The 12,325-nt window shown below is 41.3% G+C and overlaps 1 protein-coding gene across 4 annotated transcripts in view; it reads right to left on the bottom strand.

Moving 5' to 3' along the window:
* The window catches only part of OSBPL1A (oxysterol binding protein like 1A), a 160,999-nt gene that overhangs the window by 2,862 nt on the left and 145,812 nt on the right, over positions 1 to 12,325 (bottom strand). For all 4 annotated transcript variants that reach the window (XM_032799011.2, XM_075062973.1, XM_032799010.2 and 1 more), the window contains 3 exons: positions 7,972 to 8,088; positions 6,854 to 6,977; positions 4,950 to 5,040 (listed from right to left, as the gene is read on the bottom strand). In XM_032799011.2, the coding sequence (XP_032654902.1) occupies positions 4,950 to 5,040; positions 6,854 to 6,977; positions 7,972 to 8,088 (332 nt within the window). The remainder of the gene's footprint in view (positions 1 to 4,949; positions 5,041 to 6,853; positions 6,978 to 7,971; positions 8,089 to 12,325) is intronic.

Consider the following 12,325-nt stretch of genomic DNA (forward strand, 5'->3'; position numbering starts at 1 on the left):
CCCAAGGACAGCGTTATATCAGGGTGGAGGTGTACTAGTTAAGGTGAGCAAGAAGGACTGTGGAAGATGCAGCAAAACTGTTGCACGACTTGTATCTGATCTACTGCTACTAGTTCACACATTTCAAGACCACAAGGGACCACTGTTCCTTTAGTCTGATCTCCTGCATAGCACAGGCCATAGAAATGCCCCAATATAATACCTAGAGCAGATCTTTTAGAAAGACATTCATGCAATTTAAAAATTGCCAGTGATGGAGAATTCACTGTGGCCTTTGTTAAGCTGTTCCAATGATTAATTACCCTTCCTGTTAAAAATGTACACCTTATTTCCAGTGGGTGGTGCTGTAGAAGCAAAATTTAGCTTACTGGGAATAGTGTTGTTAGAGTTCATGCACCCAGTGAAGTTAGCATGGGGGTAGGGTGGGTAAAGGTTGAGAAGGATAGAGAGTATACCAGATCAACCACTACCTTACAACGATTGGAGGAGAGACGAGCACAAATATTGCTTGCAACAGCATAAGGGTTCATTGTGTTTTAGTGAAAGACAAGGTCCCTGTGCCAGGGAGCTTAATACAGTCTTTAGACCATTGGCCAAGATTTTCAAAAGTGGACTAGTGACTTTGGGTGCTCTATTTGCTACCTGATTTTCCAGAAACAAACCAACTCTCTGTGATGTCAGGCCCCTTTAAGGGGTCTCAAACTGGGCACCCAAAAATCACTAGACCTTGTGAAAATCCTGCCCATTATGAAAAACAGTAGACCAAAAGGATAGGGATCTTGCCCTAAGAAGTGCACTTATCTACAGTGCGTAATTAATGATGGTTGCAGACAAAGCTATGTATTCCCTAAACAGAGGATCTAACATTCCTGGAAATATGTAGAAGGGTTCATCTCAAAATATGAATTGTTTTCTGCATAATTTTCTTAAATGGAGAGACCATAAAGCAATCTAGCTTTCCATGACCATACCTTGCCATTGTCCAACAGATGGTTTCTAGATCCTAGCAATCTTTGAAAATTTTTCCCGTTTTTTATTTCAAGTAAACTGACAAATTCCTGATATAGAATGAGAATGGGGAACGTGATAGGAAGGATCTCACATGCAAGCAGTGCCTACCTATTGCAATTTGTATACTGATAGTAATTGTTAAGGTAAGGAAACCTAGAATACACACTGGATTATTGACAGTCACTGAAACAAATAAGCCCTGGCATTCTGACAAGGGAGAGGAGACCAAGTGTGTCCAGAACTTCACCATATATTAACTCAGAAGAATTACAAAAACATTGTTCTATGCTTGTCTCAGGGCAAACCAAGCCAAGCACTTTGAGAAAGCAAGCAAAAAGTGGGGGTGGGGTGGGGAGAGATGGAAATCAGACAAGTCCAAACCTGAGACCCTGGGCTGTCAGATGACTTCAGTTGGAAAAGAGAAAAAATGCAACTCAGAAGTTACTACTAGACATTCTGTGTAAAACAAACAGTATGATTAAGTGGCTTTACCACTCAGAATGTGGGTGTGTGGAAGCACTGGGTTTGCTGACCAGTGGAGAGTTCTCAAAAAGGTACTACTTCTAGACCCAACCCCAGAGGCTATGTGGCACTCCAGAAACATGGGGCAGCACCATTACAACACTTGTCTTGGAATAAGATCATTAAACATTTCTCAAAGGATGGAATACAGCCCAGCACACCCAACTGTGTGCTAGTTAGCTCAATTTCTGGTAAAAAGAAATAAGATGATGAGCCTCACGAGTCTGGTGCAGAGCCCACTGGAAACTTTCAGCTAGATTTTTCTAGTCTAAATTCCAAAGAACAATTGCCTGTGTCAGACTAGAGTGATACTGGCTCGCTAAAGGGTAGGAATGACAGTAAGAGGTTCAGCAAAGATATACTCAGGAAGGTTCATTCCCCACTGACTTTTCTGAATCATGTTGCAAATTCTTTACTCTCTTAATTCCCTTTTCCCCCACGGGGTGGGGATTTAAATCCTCTCATCCTATTGCTTCCCAGGTTCCCTCATGTACATTTCTTTTGCTGTGCTGTTTTGCACTACTGTCAAATAAATCCCAGTATTGAGTGCAACACTAAATGAGAGATTTGAAAACAACTGCAAAATAAGTTGTTCATGCACAAGGCAAACTGGTGTTCAATGGCAGGGAATGACTGGAAATAAAAATAAGCTGACTGAAATGGGGAATAGGGAAAGTTTGCAGTGGGCTTAGTTTTTGGGTTCATATTCCTGTAGCTGGACTTTGGCTGTCCACTCCACACCTTAGATACACCTTCCTTGACATCAGAAGAAAGGCTAGAATAGTGGCTGTGGACCACTGAGGGCCACAGTGGAGCTTCCAGTTCCAGTCATTACATCAATGGGGGCATGCTATTGGACCCCGGAGGTGTCGTGGGAGAGGGCGGAGAGGAGAAAGTACAGGGAGGACAACAAGATTGTTAGTGCATAGGAATCCTACCACAGAGAGGAAATTCCTCCCCACTGCCAGAGTATTTCCGGTTTATATAAACAAGTGCTTAGTTCTCTGCAACAACCAACCAGCAGGTTTACTATCCCAGGTCTTCAAGTCTGAAAGTAGAGGTGAATTGCAGATACTGAGGAGCCTCATTATACTTCATGCTGCAGTGCTTTTGAAGCTGGCATCAGTTTTCAAATTCCAGGGGGTGATAGGCACTTTAATCTTCTAATCCAGAAGGACGGGAGCTGCTCAAAGCCTGATAAGATTAACTATACAGTCACCTGACTGGTGATGAAGTATTGGCACAGCACAGCAGGTGGCAGGTGCCCTTTCAAATTATCTGTAAAGTGGCCTTGAGTTACCACACCACTTAGTGGAAGTTCTCTCCTGAAACACTATCAAACAAAGCTGAAGCATTTCAGGGAACTGCATGGTATTGCCAAAGCTTTTTAATGGCTTCCTAGACTCACGCATGAAGAACATGGAATAGCACTTACATCCTTACTGCAATGTGTATTTTTTTTTTTTTTAAAAATGCTGATGAATTGAGGAGAAACAGAAGGAGACAGTGCACAACATTATGACTTTGTAGCATGTGTTGACTGAGTCCAGAGATAAAAACGTGCTTTTATTTTTTGCTTTGAAGACATCTTATGTGGGTTTAAATTCTTATCTTGCTCAGTCATTAGTAGACTCATCTAATTCCAGATGGCAGCTGTGACCCTTCTAGTAAAAGGCTGTCCCGTACAATGCCGTGTAGCTTTTGAAAAAGGCTCTAAATATCTAGATGAAGAGTAGGATATATTCTCAGTCCTGGAGAGGGAAGGAATTTGGGGGGTTTGCAGAACTGGACCCCATTTTACTAATTTATAAAAAGATTCTAACAACTTGCAACTAAGTTTAGCTGGCAACAGCGTAACAGGAAACCTATGTGAAACTCTGGAGAGAACAGTGAGTCTGTGGGTGGCATTTAGACTCAGTGCTCTCTACTACATTATGGTTAATGTGCAAACCCAAAAAAATAAGAGAAAGTCAAATGGATAAATAAATGCTCCAATGCCCTTCTGCTTTCCCATATCACCTACCTACAGCAGGGTGGTGGTAAGTTATTGGACTCAAGGGTTTTAATGTCAAATGCTGGGAGCCCAAGTATCCTTATGAGGGACCTATGTATTATGTAGGTCACAGAACTTTCAGAGAAACTATTAAAATTTAAATTTAGAAACAGAAGGCTTAAGATTTCAATTATTACAATCTGTCTGTGTAACAGAACCTAAAAGACACTGGGAGAGCAAGGAGAACCAGCAGAACACTTTCTAAAGCTGTTCTTTATTCAGTGAGGAATTCAAGAGCACATGTATATGGAGTTAGATTGCTTAAAATCCACTTCAGTAACCTAAGTTAGAAAAAAATCTAGCAGAATAACAGATCTTGACAGACAGAACTTCAAGTCTCACAGCTTTGTTTATATAATCTGCATAATTTGCTCACAAATTGTGATAAGGTTTTATGGTCACGTGTCTACTATTGACACAGGTTTATGCCTTTAAAATGCTTGGCTTTCTGGGAGGACACACGAGGTTGGGAGAGACTTAACAAGAAAACTTTAAGGTCACACAAACAGTTCAACACCTAGGAATCATGGCCACCATGGGTTGCAAAGTGTTTCTTGAGATGGTGGGAGGAAAAAGAGTAATAAAATCTCAGCTCTCACTTAAAATTTTTTCCCAGCCCTTCTAGTTGTGAAGTTAGCTAGATCATAAACAGCTGCAATAGTCAGGTACATGGACCAGGCAGCATATTGCACCAACTTGCAGAAAGCAAAACCGATCATAGGCTGTATAATGTGAGTAGTGTTTTGAATTGACATGCTTGACTGCTTTCTAATATAGTCCAGAAGGAAAAATCCTTTGGTTAGTTTTTGGCACCACAGGAATAAAAGTGGGTGGTTTTAGGGAGTCATGGGTGTGAAGATACATAATAATAGTTAACTGAAAGAATCATAAAAAAAGATAGGAGCTCCCTTCTCTCTGGGGCCAAGCACATTGTCCCCTCTGCTATTTTCATCTACAGATAGTGTAAGGAGATCAAATCAAATCAGAATCTCTTCTATTGTATGGCAGAGCACATGTGTATTGGTCAGTTGTACAGCATCACAGACTGCACATGTCACAGTGAGCGGGCGTTAGTGACAACAGCTGTGTTCTTGACAGAACAAGTGATGCTTAGGAGGCATGACAGGCTGTTTAGAGATGGGGGAGGGGGATGTTAAGTAAGAAAATGAAACAGGGCTGATGTTGTAGTGAGCCCAGTACATTCCTCACTAAACCAGGCATGACAAATACTCTGACCAAAATCTCAAATAGGATAGTAATAGCAGAGGTGGAGAGGTCATCAACTCTTCTGGTGATTGAGAATAACCTGTGCGTGGACAGACACCTAATCTGAACAGCCAAGAACTTTATCAAATGCACTGACCTTGTTTTCCAGTCTTCCTCTGACTTGGACCGGTTTTTGCGGACAGCCCTTTGTTTCTCTTCTAGCCTTTTTTTCTCTTCACTAGCTATATCTGAAAAGGAACAGAAGTTGGGAAAAAAAATAAAAATCAGTTTCCTGATCACTTTTATTGAAGCCCCCATTATACTGAAGACTCAGCTTGTTTCCAACACTAATTTTGTCAGATCATGCCAGTTTTAAAAGCCTCCTTTAGAGAGCAGACCCAGCAAAGCAGAGAGGCAAGATTATGAGAAGCATTTCTGTTTTAGAAGTAAGGCCAACTAGAAGACAAGCTCTACCAGTCAGATTGATCAATCAAAGACAGGTCTCGGTGTATGCCCAAACTGTGGGTTGAGCCAGAACTTACGGAACCTGAGAATTTGTTGCAGTTCTTGAGAAGAAGGGCTTTAAGATTCCCTTCAGAAGAGAAAATGGTTACATTACTGGACTGGATTAAGACCTGGATTCAGTCCCCACCTGCGCCACAAATTTGTGTGACCTCTGTCAAGTTGCTTCATATTTGGGCCTCAACGCCCCGTGACAGAGAATCTTCAAATGATCAGAGTTTAAAATTATTACCAAAGTGATTCTCCTGATTTACAGCCTCTCTAATTTCTCCAGCTCCACTGGCTTATCGCAGCACTCAGCGTGTGACTGTATGACTGCTGGGCAGAAACAGATATACCACCACTACACAGCTTGCAGATATTGATAGATCACTGAATGTTAGTGCATTCTGTAAATTAAGAATGTAATACTAAATACTTTGGGTAGATAAGGATAAAACATAGTATGAGTCACTTTCACTAGTCACAGAATAATCCAATTTACAAGGAAAGGTAAAGACTGATCAGAATGGTCAAAGGAAGCAACTCGTCTACAGTGTATTTTAAAAAGCCTCAAAAGATCCCATTGCCGATCTTCGAGAACTCCTCAGTACCACAGCATCATAATGCCCAGCTACTCTTTAATTCATTGATCTCAAAGTGCTTAAAGCAAGTGAAAAGGTGTTAGCTCCATTTTACAGGTGCACAGATAGAGGCACAAAGGTGAAGTAACTTTCCCATGGTCACCCTCCAGGCCAGACACACAACTGGGAATATAACCCAAGTCTTTAGTCCCCGAGTTCCATCCTCCAGGTCATGCTGCTTTCATATAAACAAGTGTCACAAATCAGAGCATCGAGCACCAAACCCACTATAGAAAAAAAAAGTCAGCAAACACCATGGCAATAGGCATCTTAGACATTTCTAGATTAAGAGACACATGCAATTTGTACTAGTCAAACAGACTTTTAGAGGAATTGCTTTTCTTCCTAATGAAGTCTATTTTTTTCCTCACCCTTTTGCTGTGAATAATTTTAAAGTGGGCATGCACTTCTTTTGAGAGGGGAAACTTAACTTCAGTAGTTTCAATCACATTACTGAAATTGGTATTTTGGATTGGTTGATGTAATGAAAGAATATTTTTGAGTGGAATAATGAAAGACTTTGTACAGCGGCAAGTTCTAATCATGGCAAACTCACAACTTTGCTATTGCCTTTCATAAAAGGTCCAATTAAAAAGCTTGACAAGGCAGCACTCTGTGCCTTCTATCTGGCCTCAGTCTCTTCACTCTAATTTAACAATAAAAAAGTGTAATGCTTATAATGGCGGTGTGGGTAACATGCCTGGCATAAAGCTTATACATTTAAACATTTTCACTCACCCCTACAAGGATATATTTCAAAGGTATGTTCTACCACCACCAAAAAAAAAAAAAGAAAAGCTTATCTGTAAAGATGGCTTGTTATTGCTTAAGGTAGTATCTGTAACCTTTCGGTTGGAGTTCCCACGAGTCTTTCAACTTTGACAAGTTATTTTGTATTTTTATTTTTAAAAGTCACCTATTTCACCATTTTCCATCGCTCTTATATCTGGCCGTAACCGGCAGTCAGTTTTAGGAACAACACTCTCCATTTCTTTATCCAATTCATTCAAAGCCATAGCAAAGCTAGTAAAGTTGTACATCTGAAAGAGAAACAAAAATTAAAGAATCACTTTATGAAAGTTTTGGCTGCTAAGAGTCTTCACTTATAAAAAGAGCTTTTTAGAAATCAAAAGAGCACTGATATGTAGTAACATATAATTGAAGCAACTTTTTAATTGCTGAACTATTATATAGTGGCAATGTTAAGATGCGAGCAAGGTGAAAGTGTGCCAGGTATATGTGGGTGAACCTTTATGCTCATGTCTAATTAGAATGAGATCTGACTAGCCAAACAGGTTGTTTCTCCCTCCCTCTCTTTGTCCTTATTCATCCTCTAGGGGCTTTCCTCACCGCCTCTACTAAAGCAACCTAGCCTTCTCTCTATATGCACCTACATGACCACCCTGCCTGATTTTCTTTTGCTGCTTCCGGATCTCTCTAGCCACGCATCTACTTGTCTGTGCTGCTCAGCTGTCTATCCAACTCAGTAGATCTTCATACACCCACTCATGTTATGTAGCCTTCCTCTGACGTGTCAGTTCTTGTACTCCATGGTTTGTCTTACAGAGCTCTGGCAGACTCTGCTCCTCTATGGACACCTCTGATGAAAGGTCTCATGCACTGGCTGTCCTGTACTAAACCCGCCTCCCAAATGGATGACAGTACTTAAGTGGCAACAGAGTGGGATAGTGAATTCTCCAGGCCACTGCTAAGTAGAGCAATTATCTAATTCATCATAATCAGTGAGTCTGTAGAGAAATTAAGCTAAGCTAGAAAGAAGCCAAGTGTGCATGCTGGCCTGTCCATCTACAATATGAGGCCTACATATTCAGTTCCACATTACATAGCTCATTACAGTTTGTGTTGGGGAAGTTCAACATCATTGCAGCAAAAAGTTTATTTTACTGTAAAAAAGTTATTTTAACCACTGCATCATGAGCAAGGGAAGTCTGTAATTAAGATGTTCACTGCACATTTTACAGTTTAACAACAAATTGTCAAAGCACCAAACATTTAACCAGAGCCCTGGCTAACCTGTACTGAATTTGGAGGTCTTGGAGCTATCCTCCAGAGTAAAATACTTCCAGGAATAACATGCACACTTTCAGAATCTGGCAAAGGCATCTCATCTGGTTCTTCAGAATTGCCCACCTATAAGAAGCACAAATACAAGAAAATGTATCTCAGTCACAGGCTGTTTGCTTAAACACAAACCACAGAAGAAGTCCTACACAGAAGCTACAGTGAAGTGAGCCTAAGACATGAACCCATAAAAATGCATGAAACATACCAACAGAGAACACACATTCACTGGCCCAGTACTTATTTTGCCCCCTTGGCTTAAGTAATGATTTTAACACCCAATGGCTTTTCTAGATGCATGTCAAGATTAGAAGAGCCATCAACTCCTCAGAGAAATTAAAAACAAAAGCCATTCTATTTAGACAGTTCTGCCAATAGTTTTTTTTACATTTATTTATTCATTCAGCGTGCACCTACTGAGAAATAGGTGCTTTCAAATCCACTTTTTGATGTTACTATTTGTTTCTCACTCCCATAGAGAACACTAGTGATAGGGGTTCCCCCTCCCCATTTAAAATATAGATCAAATTTGGTTTTATTTATGCTGAAAGTGCAGACCATCTTTTCTTTTTTCTCCTACATTAAGGAAACATGCATCCTATAGTCTGTGCATGTGTAACTGCTGCATTATTGATGTTCAGCAAGTGGGGTCTTAGGTTCCATTGACATTATGATGTCAACAGTGAAAACAAGAAACATATTGAACAAATGCTCTTCTCAGAAGAGGCTACCCAATCTAGAAGGCTGATTGTGAACAGTCAAGGCTGATGCACACTGGCTAGGGTGATAGTGCTGTACCATGGTTAATACCTTTCTGGAAATACTGCTTAAGTCTCCACCCAAACTAGCCAGAGTAGTAGAGGATAATGGTAGGGCAGACTGTTCTCCAGTTGGTTAAAAGGTACTTTGGTCCAGCAGCATAGATAGAACTGAAACACATATTAATCAATGCCCTTAAACTATGCTGTAAACCTGAAGTCTCAAGTGGTTGGCATGGTTTGGTAACAGCTCAGCCACAACAGGGCAAAACAGCTTGGTCAGTCCCTATACTGCTAGACAAAACCATAACTTGTTATGCTGCGGTACTGGATGGCAATTTTTGTCCCAGTGTTAGTTTACAGGTTAGTTCTAGATACGATTTGGTTCCACCCCAGCATGGGAAAGTTTTAGAGATCTGTGGAGATTGTTTAGTAGAAATCCAAGCAGACAAATAAGCACAATGAACACAGTTTCCAGTTATGCGTAAGCACAGTCTAAGCCCTCTTGTGAATGAACTTGGTTCTATGATAGTTAGGCCAGGCAATGTGGACAAGCCAATTGCTGTATCTGCATTTCAGCACACAGAGAAACTTAGGCTAGAGTCTGGTTTTGAACCCTTCTGACATAACTTGGGCCAATCCACGCTACCAAGACAAACTATTAGAACTTGGTTTAGTAATGAGATTATTTTGGTCTAGTGCTTTCAATATTTACAATGGCTGCAAAGTAGCCCAGAATATCATGCATAGTAGATTTAATCCCTTCGCTGCTATCAATCTGCCAGTGCAGCTCTCACTTGGATATTCCTAGGCTGTGCTAGCACACTGCCTCCAAAGAGTTGTTAGAATCCCTGACAGAACAGAATGACAAAGAAATTGAGGTAAAATGCTACCAGATCAAAAGAAAAAAGCCCCACATCCACAACAAACTAATCCATAAACAAAGCACCAAACCTTTTATAAATTATTCTGTTACATGGAAGCTTGTCAATAGTTGGTTGTGTGTTTCAATATGCACATAAACATCACTGGCGTTACAATGAAGAGTCACTACAAAACTAGAAGCACACTTTAGCCACTCTCAGCAGTTCCCTGGACATCACCTCAATTGATGCGTAGCACTGAATAACGCACTGTTTTTCAACCAGAAGTACGCATATCCCTGGGAGTACTCAACACATCTAGATCTGTGTTCCTCAACCTGGGGATTGAGAGATGGGTTTAGGGGGGTTGCCCAGAATCCCACGCCACAGGGGACCCCGTAAAGCTAAGTTACATACTACGGCCCTAGGTGGCAAGGCTTGCATTTCAGCCATACCACTCAGGGCTCTAGCTTCAGACAAGGCTCACAAGTGAAAAACAGGCTCAAATATCAAACTGAAACGTAAGTACAGTATTTATACTCCAATCAATTTATTTTATAATTATATGATTAAAAATGAGAAAGTCAGCAGTCTGTCTGTAATAGTGTGCTATGACACTTTTGTATTTGATTTTGTAAGCAAATAGTTTTTAAGCGAGTGAAACTCTGGGTACATGAGACAAATCAGACTCCTGAAAGGGGTACAGTAGTTTGGAAAAGTTGAAAACCATTGAAATAAACATACCCATCACTACTCTTATATTAATAACATTATCTTTCCAGATTGTTAAATACCACTCTAGCTTCACTCTGTGTAGGATTCTAGGACTCCTAAATTCAGTAGTGTCCAGACTTCACTTATCTTATCTGAGGACTGCACCCAGCTTGCACAAGAAAGCTGACTGCAACTGCCCTCATCTTCAATGCAGAGGTGCAGTCTGCAGCACAGAATGCTCACACTTGATCAGAGAAATCTCGAGTTTCCAGGGTCACATCTGGTCACCCTATTGACAAGCTTCCATGGAACAGAATAATTAAGGGTGTTACAGCCTTAATATAACGAAGAAGCTATATTATTTCATTCAATCTGTCTGTATGTTAATAGGATATCCATCTCTGCATAGAGAGAGAAAGGTCTAAAGTCTTAACATCTTTTTGATGAAACGGATAGCAAGTTTTTCCACAAAAAGATTTTATCCCTATCCAATCAAAGACTTTATGGGAAGGTCCAGGATAATCTGCCAATGAGACATTGGCTCCCAGCAGCACATCCAAGTAGGTCCCCTAAAGAAAAGGGAAGTGAACCTACATGATGGCAGTACTAAGAGCAGAAGTAGCAGGAAGCCATGAGATGTTGGAAACACTGGCTAGGTGAGGCTTCCCATAGACTATATATTTTCATGGTACTGAAGCAAATCACTTGAGCACGAAGTGGTGAGACACATCTTAGTGTAACCCTTACATCACTTGGAAGCTCAAAGTGTGCTTAAAGCAACATCAATTCCTTGAAGCACTGACATTGTCTCATCACCACTAGAAGGTGGTGGGCTGCAGTGGAGTTTTTGAAACTAAGAGGAACTGAAATCCTTTGTGGGCCTTAAGAATCAAGGGGCTAGATCCATGGTCAGACCTAGGCATTGCAACATCTACCTTTTAGGCATCTTGCCATTTGGAGGAACCCTCAGTCAGGCACACAGGCTCTCTATACAATGCATGAGGAGAACGAGATGCCTAAGCATGGGATTCACAGAAATCAGCAAGCTGCTTAAGATAGCGAGTAAGAAATCCTGAGGAGAGGGGAGGGCCTAGAGGGGCCTAAATTGAAAGGTCGCCAGACACCCACTTTTGGCCCAAGGGAGGCACCTATCGCTAGTCAGGATTCACAGCCATCATAGAAGCGTAGGCCTGGAAGGGCCTCGAGAAGTCTTCAAGTCCAGCTCCCTGCTCCGAGGCAAGACCAAGTAAACCTAGACCATCCCAGACAGGTGTTTGTCCAGCCTGTTCCTAAAACCCTCCAGTGATGGGAGGTTCCACAACCTCCCTTGGAAGCCTATTCCGGAGTTTAACTACTCTTAGTGTTAGAAAGTTTCTCCTATTATCTAACCTAAACATCCCCTGCTGCAGATTAAGACCATTACTCCTTGCCTTATCTTCAGTGGACAGGGGGTGGGGGGTGGAAATCGATTAGCATCCTCTTTATAAACAGCCCTTAACATATCTGAAGCCCCCCCTCCATCTTTTCTTAAGACTGAACATGCCTCCCCCTTTCTTTCTTAGGGTGATAGGCCAGGTTTTCTGAGCCTTTTAACATGTTTGTTGCTTTCCTTTAGATGCCCTTCAATTTGTCCACATCATCCCTGAAGTCTAGTGCCCAGAACTGGACACAGCACTCCAGCTGAGGCCTCATCACTGCTGAGTAGAGAGGGAGAGTTACTGCCCATATCTTGCTGTCATAAACAGTTAAGGGTTAATGCCTGTTACCTGTAAAGGGTTAAGAAGCTCAGTAAACCTGGCTGACACCTGACCAGAGGACCAATAAGGGGACAAGATACTTTCAAATCTTGGTGGAGGGAAGTCTTTTGTTTGTGCTCTTTGTTTTGGGTGTTGTTCGCTCTTGGGACTAAGAGGGACCAGACGTCAATCCAGGCTCTCCAAATCTTTCTGAATCAGTCTCTCATGTTTCAAA

The sequence above is a fragment of the Chelonoidis abingdonii genome, chromosome 2, assembly GCF_003597395.2.
Source record: "Chelonoidis abingdonii isolate Lonesome George chromosome 2, CheloAbing_2.0, whole genome shotgun sequence".
NCBI classification, from domain to species: domain Eukaryota; kingdom Metazoa; phylum Chordata; order Testudines; family Testudinidae; genus Chelonoidis; species Chelonoidis abingdonii.